General features: G+C 38.7%; 1 protein-coding gene across 1 annotated transcript; it reads left to right on the top strand.

Moving 5' to 3' along the window:
* The first annotated feature begins 1,592 nt into the window (after positions 1-1,592).
* LOC121991813 (cyclin-D5-1-like) lies at positions 1,593-3,411 on the top strand. The gene is made up of 5 exons (XM_042545854.1): positions 1,593-2,036; positions 2,110-2,196; positions 2,277-2,568; positions 2,660-2,796; positions 2,875-3,411. The coding sequence occupies exons 1-5, from the start codon at positions 1,818-1,820 to the stop codon at positions 3,073-3,075; spliced, it is 936 nt and encodes a 311-aa protein (XP_042401788.1). The 5' UTR covers positions 1,593-1,817; the 3' UTR covers positions 3,076-3,411.
* The last annotated feature ends 7,420 nt before the right edge of the window (positions 3,412-10,831 follow it).

Raw genomic sequence — 10,831 nt, 5'->3', positions numbered from 1 at the left:
CCCAAATATCCATAGTTTAATCTTAAGTTATAGCATATTTGTAAGAATTTTTCTTTCAAACAAGTGGTGCAATCATGAAATACTGGACTTCTAGGCCACCCACCATGAGCACTCCCTGATTTATCTTAACGACCGATAGAAAACTTTTATAGGACTGAATCGGTCATTCCAAATTTAACGTTATTTGATTCATCAATAGTTTTTAATCCGGTAGACTTTAATATATATATATATATTCAATTTAGAGAAGTATAAGTGCTCTTCCATGCTTCAGCCTGCAACCCTAGCTCTCCACGATGGGAGCATTTGAACGATGGAGAAGTTCGCCCAAAGGACCACATGCACTGTTCCATTGGATGCCATGACATAGGGAACACCACAAAAGCTCCCTTCTAAGGCAGGTTACAATACTATATACCACCACACCCTCCCAAAAGTGGGAGGGGCATTCCGACATGAGAAGAGCAAGTGCAGCAGCAGCTAACAAGGGTCAGTAATGGTCAAACTTTGGGACTCACCCAAACGAAAACAAACACTTCTGTCTCTCTCTTTTGCCCCTTGCCACCTCAAGATCTTCCCGATCCCCTTCTCTTGGTGGTCAATAACAAGGATATATAGTTCAATTTCTTATACAGTCAGTAATTATTAAATTGTTGACACTGTCTCTTATTCTTCGGTTGCCTAACTCCTTGCTTGCCCTCCACTTTAACCATCTTACAGTCAAAACTCAAAAAGAGCTTCAAGTACAGATATCAAAAAGTCGATAAGCCTTTTTGCTCTGCTCCAAGGCAAGTTAGTCTCGGCAATTGTCATGAAATTTGACAGATAAGAAGAAGATGGCAGCGATCGATGCCCGTCGAGGTGTGACCTTTGATTAGATTTATTCAGTCAATTGGAGCTAGGCATGAAAACTTTTTTTAGCTGCACTCGAACTCGGCTGTCAGAAAACAAACTCAGCTTTAAGAAAAACATGACAATCAGGAGCAGAATTTTGAGGGTGGAGCTGGCCCATACGCCACTCATTAGGCGAGTTGTCCATCGGACAAAACTATTTTTTTTTTGCCTTGTTAATGGATGTCGCCATTTCAAACAGTTTAGAGAGCGTGGTTGAAGACAACAAAAACATATTTCCCTAAATTTGTGCAGATGTGAGCTTCTCTCCAACACGCGAGCCCACCGCAGCAAGTTTTCATATGATCGCATCTGATAGAGGATCTTTCGAGCAATTCTGAAACGGGAGAGCCAGCCAAAATGAGCTCACGATTCGCTTGGGATTTTTAGGAGCAGATTCTGTGACAGATTAAGACTGGCCCTGCCTACCCTAATAACCAGCAGATGGCTGCTAATTCAGGCAGCAAGATTTAATTAACAAAAAGGAAGAGTTATCCTTTAAAACCCAATTAGCTTAATGATCACATCTTGAAATATCACTAGAAGCCATCACAAGTTTAGTTCTTCGTGTCCTCTGCCATTTTGTAAGCTAAATACATTTGTTTTTCCCTATCTATATCGATGAACAGCGATCGAGACAATTATCCACATATATATTAATATCCCTTTTGAAACACCATTTGGCGATTCCACCCTCATCGCTCACCATCTCAAGAAAAAAAAAAAGAAAAACAAAACAAAGTAGTCTTTGTTAATGATTTCCTGTTTAGAGAAGAGAAATGGCAGGGATCGTAGCAACACATAAAGAGAGGAGTCCTTTCTCTGCTTGTCTCCTTGCTGCGGCGGCCAAGGCTAAGTTCACCACGAGAGAGATGCAGTACTACTCGTGAACTCACTCACTCACTCCTCTTCTCCTCCGAGAGCTCATGGGAGAATCCAACAACCTACTCTGCTACGAAGATGGTGCGTTCTTGGACTTCTCCCTCACCGACGTCGCGCAGCTCCATGGAGTTCTCGTCGCCTGCGACGAGGACTGCCTCGAGAAGCTCGAATCAAGAGACTCCGTCTTCCGCTCGCAACACCCAAAGCCTTCCGACTGTTGCTCCAACCACTTCCGCTCCGATGCTGTCGAGTGGATCCTAAGAGTGGGTTGATTGAAATAAGAATCCATCCAAGTAGCTTTTAGCGTCTAGAAATTAAATCTGTAAAGCTTTTCAGACTAAGTCCTGCTTCGGATTCAGCTGCCGGACTGCTTACCTCGCCGTCGCTTACTTCGATCGTTTCTTGGCGCAACGGAGCATTGAGGTGATATGAAGCTCGAGATCTCATTGCCTCAGCTCTCCGTTGTCTTCACCAATTTGCTTAATTATTTGATTATTGAATAGGACGGGAAGCCATGGGCGGCGCGGTTGCTGTCTTTAGCCTGCGTCTCGGTCGCCGCAAAGATGGAGGAACGCAGTGTCCCGACGCTAACCGACCTCCAGTCCGACGCGCTCTCCTTCGACGCTAATTCCCTGCAGCGAATGGAGCTGCTGCTGCTCGACACTCTGCAATGGCGGATGAACTCCGTGACCCCGTTTGATTACTTGAGTTACTTCATTTCAAAGTTCCGCTGCGATTCTTCTCCAGAGGAATCGTCGCGCAGAGCCATTGACTTCATTTTCTCCGCCATTAACAGTCAGTCACTAATTCGATCTCTATTTTTTTTTTATTCATCGCACCAGTGATCAGGGTTCGATCAGTCATTCAATATCCTGTTTTATTTCAGTGATAAATTTAGCCGCCTATCGCTCGTCTGCCATTGCTGCAGCTGCCGTATTGGCTGCATCCAGCAAACTGTACGCAAAGGAAGTTCTAGAGTCAAAGATTAGCAGTGTATCAATGTTTGGATCCTGCTCAGAGAAGGTGATTTGTTGCCGTCCATGCATTAGATTTCTCAAGAATTAATCATCATTTGCTCCAGTTTCCTTGTCTTTCCTTCAGGAGCATGTATTCTTCTGCTATAAAATCATGACTCGAGATCCATCACACAATGACAGCAAGAGAAGAAGCGCAAAGAGGCCTAGTTCTTCAACAGAGGAGCACTCCAGCATCACGGAGGTCAGTGACAGTGCGCCCTCCAACTCGTCCATGAACAAAAGGAGAAGGCTCCGATTGGCGGATACCAACAGGAGACAACCTTGACACACCGCTAGCTTCACGATTGCTTTTATATATTTTTTTCCCCCTTTTTGCAGTTTGATTCGATAACTGTTCGAGTTCTTGCTCGATCAAGTGTGTGATATCAATTAATAAGATGAGAGTTGAAGAATTGGCCAGGGGAATGAGAAGAGGTGAGCAGTGTTCCAAGAGTGTGTGTGGAGTGTGAATAATGAGATTATTAGATCTCGATATTCTTTGCCTGGTTATTGAAAAGACTGGAGTGAGGAGGTACATGAATCACATTCTGTAAAGTGGAAGAAAATGTACTTGGATTTGTTTCGTTTGATGGAATGGAATTGTGAGTGCATATGGCGATCATTGGATTTTGTGATGTCATGTCACGGGAATGGAACCCCCGGAGGGGCTTCTGTTCCTGGAAGCAAAAACCAAGCAACATGCTCTTGTCAGGAACAAACTAACAACTGTTTTGCACACTGAAGAGGATTTCTCTGATCAATTGAAAAGAAAAAAAATATAGATATATAGATAGATAGATAGATAGAAACGATCAGAACAGATGTATAGAAACTGACGTAGATATCTGCAGGAACAGAATCAATTAACTGAGACAGCACGCACACTTGCTTAATTAAAAGCTGCTGCCCATTCTCTTTCGGTTTCATCCACAGGCTGATGCCTCTCTGCCCTGCTCAACGCAGAGATTCCAGCTGCAAATGCATGATGCCTCCTTGGCAATTTTTTGAGGGGAAGAAGAAAAATGTAAAAAACGCTGAGCGGCATTTTCGACGCGGTCAAATGCAGAGGCGCATGGCGTCTGAGGGGTTCGGTAAACCTACTGGTTGAAAAGCCTACCATACCTTGATGTGAGTGAGCTCGTTGGCAAGCACCACCAGCACAGCAAGACACCTCGGCTGGTTACAACAAAAACTCTTAATTCCACTGTTCATTTGATAAAGTATTATGACAGGAGGAATTTATGCATGAGCCCTGTCCCTGTGAACTAAAGGCGAGCAAGGATCTATGGCGCTAGCAAACGGCATTAAAATACACCAACTCTATAAGCACACATGAGACTGACTGCTTGGTCAAACAAACATTTGTTCGCAGGCTTTGGTGAATGATGATCTGTCTTTAGTATGCAGAGAGCTGGTAAAAGATATGCAAAGGTGTTTGCAAGATTTACCAAACGCAGATGATCATACTACCCTGGGCTGCAAGCCTGCATCTGCATAGTGAGAAGAGCTAGCATTTGTTCACTGTGTATTTTATTTCTCCAAGGGGTTATCAATGGAGATCTGCATTGCTTTAAATCATCCTTGACTGTATCTCTCTCCTTTGCTATCTTTTTTCTTTCTTTTGTTTTTTTAAGTTATCCTTGGTTTCTGGGAGGAGCTAGTGGGGTTTCAGACTTTCAGTGAGGGGAGTAGTTTCATCTAATCTGTTCTTGGTATTGTTGATAACAACAACCAACAGGATTCTGAAGAAAGAGTGTTAATGCAGATATTGAATGAGAAGATAATTGGTTATTAATTGTTGATGCACACACAAGTTTAATTTCCTTAGAGTTCAAGCCAACTCTGTTTAGCTCAATTATCTGGGCATTTATTCTAAGCAAACGCCTAGTCATTAGCTTCCAAAGGAATCTCTGTCGGATAAAAATCCGGCAACATCTCCCCTGTATCGGTGACAATCTGAAGCATCAATACAAACAAAATATATATCAGCCACATACGGCTGAAATATATACACAACCACACAGTTAATAATCTCAGCCGACACGGCTGGACAAATATAACAACAATCACGCAGTTATATATATTTCTATCAGCCCACTCGGCTGAAATCAAAACCAACACAGCGGAAAAACATAAAACAAGCTCATACAAAACACATCAAGACACTGCTAGCCCGCTAGACTTTATACAACAACACAAATACAACAACAACACTAAATACACCAAAAAATTGTAAGTCTTATCTAAAATATCTAAACACATTTGTATTAGATTGGGCTGTAATCAACTAATCATTCACTAAAAGATCTTTAGCAATATTAGAAGCTTACTCGCCACAAAGAGTCAAGAATGAAGAAATTAAAGAGTCGGTTTAGCATAGTTTACGACATGATCTATCAGATCTAACAACATTAATCCTAGGGGCATTAAAGAGTCGGTTTAGCATAGTTTACGACATGATCTATCAGATCTAACAACATTAATCCTAGGGGCATTAAAGAGTCGGTTTAGCATAGTTTACGATATGTGGATGTTCCGTGAGAGAGGAGACCAACAACGAAAAAAATAGGGAGACTAGGGTAAACAAGTTCCTTAGGCTCTGTTTATTTGGGAGAGTGGAAAGTAAAATTAAGGAAAAATTTTCACGGTGAAAAAGTTTCCGTCGTTTACTTTATTAAAATTTTTCGAAGGAAAAGTAACGCAATCCATCAGCGGATAATTTTGGAGTCAAAATAGATCATCTCAAAATCGGACGAAAAATAAAATCATGCATGTACCCCTTTTGCATTCACAAAATTACACTATATACCAAAAAAAATAACGCATGTAGCCTTTTTAACTCACAAAATTATACTATGTACCAAAAAAATGACGCATTGACCCTTTTTTATTTACAAAATTACATCATAAGTATTCATCTTCCTCTATCAAGGTAAACAAGTGTGTAAAGGAAAAAAATTTCTTCACCCTTTCTTTTCTCTTCCGCCAAAGATAATTCCTTTCCTTTCCTCATCTACATTCTAGAATAAACATAGCCTAAGGATACTCCTAGCAATGATCTTTCAATGGGTTTTTTCCAAGTCCCCACCAAGTGAAAACATAGGTGAAGCTGTGCCCACGTTTCCCACATTTGCTTGGGGCAAAACGTCCTTTCTAACCCTGAAGCGTCGAAGGGTTCAAACGTGAGAGAGAGATTCGTTTGGTTTGTGAAATCACCGAGAAGTGTTTGTCTCCATCCGGTATTTTCTCCCCTCAATTCAATTATTATTTCGTACAATATTTCCGTTCTATTTTCATGGTTCATTGGTATCAGAGCATTATAAGGGCAAAGGAAAATCGTGAATTTATAGCGTTTTCCGCACATCGGCAAGGTGCTAAACAGAGATCCGTGGCTGGAAGGTAGCTTTGGGAGGCCGGCAACAGAGTCGCGAGTCTGCGACCGTGTCACTCGAGCCGCGTCGCGTCAAGACTAGAAAGTGCGACAGTGTCGCGCGGCGGTGTTCCGTGGCTGGCAATCGGCTTATGTAGCTGGAGAGCGCCGGCGACTGTGACGGGAGGCAGGCGTTCGGCAGCCTCTCTGGACCCCGCATTCGGTAGCTGCTTCGGCTGCCAGCGCGTTCGTCGCGTTTGAGAAAGGCGTGCCTACACTGAATGTGACGAAGACCATTAAGTGAGAAAAAGTTTAATTTCTATAAACAAAACAAAATTAAAAAAATAAACAGAGACATAAAAACGATAATTTTTTTTTTAAGTTTTCTTTTCGTCTCTTGTGAAACAGCGAAAGAAAAAAAAATAAGTAAAACTGTTTTTCCTTTCAGTTTTACCTGTCTGATTTCAAATCAAATTGATTTGAACGAATTTAATTCAAATCAGATCTAGATGTAATCTAGTTTAAACTATTAATTAGTTTAATTAAATTAGATTGGTCTAATTCAACTTAGATTTGATTTAAATTATTAATTGATTTAATTAGACTATTTTGATTCAAATTAGACACGGGTATTATTCAAATCATTATCGGTTTAATCGAACTAGTTTGATTCAAACATGAATCAATTTTGGTTGATTTGATTAAATGAGCTTAAATAATAATAAAATATAGGTACAAAAGATTTCTGTCTAATTAGATTAGTTCTAATGAGGACCATGAACAAGTTCAAGGTTCGAATTTCTAATCAGACCAGATTGAATAAATTGGATTAGTCGATTTAGACTCCTGAAAATCAAGAAGATATGTTTTTCTTAATTAATAATGCTAATTCTATGCCTGTATAAATTAGATTAAATCGATTTTGTACTGACTTATTTAATTTTAATTTACAGATGACACAGATGATTACCACCTTGACTCATCGCGAAGTGTGACGAAACCAGCTGATGGAGGAAATTCAGGAGATTGAATATAACCCAATTTATGGAGTCAGCGGACACATTGAATGACTTGATATGTTATTTTAGAAACTTGAGTGGGAAGAGTTTCCAATCCTGGACAATTATAGAATCTGGGCTTTGATGCGTTACCGGAGTATCCAAGGTGGAAGTAGACTATGTAAGGGGCTGCCATGAAGGGCATGTCTCATATTCAGAGTTATATGTGGAATTACTGTTAGATTTTGAGGGATGTCCTAAGGCAATCACCTTATGATTTTATTATTTATTTGATAAATATAGATTTATTATTTAAGTGCATATTATATATTTGAATAGTCTTAAACCTATTTGCTAAATGTCCACAATACAATTCATAACACAAGAAAATTTATAATTGAATTACAGCTTGTGATTATTTTTACATATGCAATTATGAACGTATTGAAATTTTCCTAGTCGTCAAATTGGTGCATTCGGACATCATCAATTCTGTAAGACTAGCATGGGTTATACTCTTTGGTTCATCCAAGCAGTCGTTTCTCACTAGTTGGAGACATTGAGATGCCGAGAGTTAAACGTCGATGCTAGTTATGGTAACTAGTTCATTGGAGTGACTTACTGTAAGATTTCATATGGTTCTCTATATATATAGATATGTCTGTAAAGTTCTTACTATAGCTTGAGTGCCAGTTTCTTTCGACTTGAGGTATACAAGTCATTTTGGTCATAAAGACTTATACTTTGACATTTTAAGCAAACATCTCTTGAAGGTGTAGACTCGAGATGATTGGGTATAATTCAAAGTGTCCGAAGGTGTTTGGATAACTCACAGGGGATTCACTGCTCCTTGCGAAGAGATATATATCCTATGGTCACTCATTAGGATTATTACTCAAAGTGTTTGACCAAAGCATCACATGCTAAGAGTATGAGACTCTTGTACACATGTATGAGTAATTTGAATTCATAGAATGAGGAAGTATTACTTAGGTTAGGTGTGATGTAGTTAGCCTAGTGGGGGCAGACGCATAGATCATGTCTTGAATCAAGTGGGTATAAGATGATTGAAACAAACGAGACATGACTCACTGTAGCTACTGAAGGATTCAGAATTAGTTCTGAGATCAACTGTGATTTTTCGATTAATTGAGGATCATGATATATTACTAGATGTCACTCATGATCATTCCATAATTAAGTAGTTAATTATGCATAGTCAAGATAAACCGGAAACCTATTGGGTCATATGCACTACGAGTCTCTAAAAGACTTAAAATAAGTTAGAAAATAGGATTTAAAGATCGAGAGATAAATATTTAGTTGGACCATACATAAGACAAATATAGAAATATTTATCTAAACAGAAGCACGGATGGGTCACATCTATTATGAAAGAGTTGGACCCTATTTGGTTTAGTCATGAACCAATTTGTTTTAGCCATGAACCAACTTGATTTAGTTATGAACCAAACCAAGGGGTTAATGAGCTAATTTTTGGTTAAGGTATAATGGGTTGAATTTGAGTTTTCTAATCTAACTCATTAAAGAGGACTATATATTGATATGGTTAAGAGAGAATTAATACCCAATTCATTATTGGCTTAATTTAATTTTAGAAATCTAAACCTAATATCTCTCTCTCCCTCTCCCTCTCTCTTGTCACCGACCGCAACAAGAGGTTCTCCTCTTGTTGCCATGTGCCACCCAAAGGAAGAGGATCTTCCTTTTGCTTTTTCTTCCTCTTCTTCATCCTTCTCCTTCATTCGTGGCTAGTACCTTCTGAAGGTGAAGCTTGTTTTCTTGGTGTTGTCTTGAAGAACTCAACGTGAATACGAATAGAGGTGAGGTTTGATAATGTCGCAAAAGGTTGATGCCCTTCTCGTTACAGATCATCCGTAAGGTATACCTAGAATAATTGTTATTCGATTTTATTTTTATTTTATGATCTTGTCTGCACGATTGTATCTTGCATGTATGTGGTGTGTGATGTAATAAATTAGTTTATTTATTGTTAAGTCTTCCGCTGTGCATGTTTACGAAAAATATTTTTAGCACACACCGTATCGGACATATCCCAACAATTACTTTACTATGTGGATCAAGAGGATCCTGAAGAGTATGAAGAGGACCTGAAGAGTTTGAGGAAGATCCAGAAGAGGATTTGATTATGGAACTAACAGAGAATTCAGAAACTAGTTTACCTGAGATTGTACCAAATGAGTCCAGGTTGAAAGGGATAATGTTGGCCACTGTACTAGTATATGTCCTATTGGGAGTAGTGTTAGCTTATATATTTTATTAGAGTTTTATTATTGCTATTGTTATTATGTATAAACAATATTAGTCCGTTTAGTTTATGTGAGTTTGTTATATGTTAACAATATGTAGCATATTTATGTTAATGATATGTTTGTTTATGCTGATTACTCCACTTAATGTATGATAATATGATCAATGTAATATACTTTTTGATTAGTTCATTATGAGTATAATAATAAATGATTATAAATAAATGAAAAATCATGATTGAATAATAATTAGTTCATTAGTTGGGATGTATATAATAGTATTGATCAATGTTGATTTGATTGGTCATACGAATGATGAGTAGAAACGTAGTTATCACTTGATTTTATAAACTAATTCAAATTAATATTGAGTCAATTATATATTACACACATATGAATTACACTGAATACTAAATAACATGTTTATTTATGTTAGATCATGGTAACTAAAAATATCATAGCTGAACTCAGCAAGCGAGAAAAACTTTATGGGAAAAACTATAAAATCTGGTACCTCAGGATACAGTATGTACTTGAGTTGGAAGCTATAAATCAGGTTATGGTAGAACCTGTAGATGGTTCACAGAACAGACAAGATCTCGATGTCTATAAGGCATAGAAGAAAAAGAACTTCACTGCAAAGGGCATATTGATTAGTTCAATAGTTGATGACTTAGCTTTTGAGTATGAGTCGTATCTTTTGGCTTATGTAGTCTGGGTAGCACTTAAGGATAAATACAGTGAAGTAAGTCTAAGCAAGCTTTGACAGCTGACGATAAAGTTTGACAGCTATAAGAAGCGTCCGAATATTTCGATGGTTCAACACCTCAGGGAGATGTCGAACATGATTCGAGAGCTTAAAACTGCTGGTCATAAGTTAACTAATGAACAACATATTCAAGAAGTTATTTGTTCCTTTCCAGGTTCTTGGGAGACTATGAAGCAGACTCTAACTTATAGTGAGAATATCAAGACTTTCACTGACGTCTCATGTCATGTAGAATTGGAGGCGGAGAGAGTAGAATCCGCAAGGATTTATGGACTGGCCTATGTGGCTATCGATTCTGTTAAATGAGCTGGATTCAAGAAAAAGAAATAGGTCAAGAAGGGGAAGGGAAAAAAGAAAGAAGTTGTTGCTATGGAACATGGCTCAATCAAGAAGAAAGGAAAGAACTGGTGAGAAACCTAAAAGCAAAATGACTTGCTATAACTGTGGCAAGAATGGTCACTTCGCACGAGAATACACTGAGCCGAAAAAGGTAAATCCGAGTACGTCTTTCTTTTTTGAGCATTTTGTTGCTAGTTCAGTATTATTAGTTGATTCTTATCGTTTGTGGATTATAGATTTGGGAGCAACCAACCATATAGGTCGGGAGCGAGTTA

This window comes from Zingiber officinale, chromosome 6B (genome assembly GCF_018446385.1).
Source record: "Zingiber officinale cultivar Zhangliang chromosome 6B, Zo_v1.1, whole genome shotgun sequence".
Lineage (NCBI taxonomy): Eukaryota > Viridiplantae > Streptophyta > Magnoliopsida > Zingiberales > Zingiberaceae > Zingiber > Zingiber officinale.
The sequence above is the reverse complement of the archived record's forward strand: the minus strand, read 5'-3'. Positions and strand labels throughout refer to the sequence as shown.

Coding starts and splice junctions, on each gene's coding strand:
- LOC121991813 (XM_042545854.1), top strand. CDS start 1,818: ATGGGAGAATCCAACAACCTACTCTGCTACGAAGATGGTGCGTTCTTG. Junction 2,197..2,276: donor TGGCGCAACGGAGCATTGAG/GTGATATGAAGC, acceptor ATTATTGAATAG/GACGGGAAGCCATGGGCGGC. Junction 2,797..2,874: donor TTGGATCCTGCTCAGAGAAG/GTGATTTGTTGC, acceptor TCTTTCCTTCAG/GAGCATGTATTCTTCTGCTA.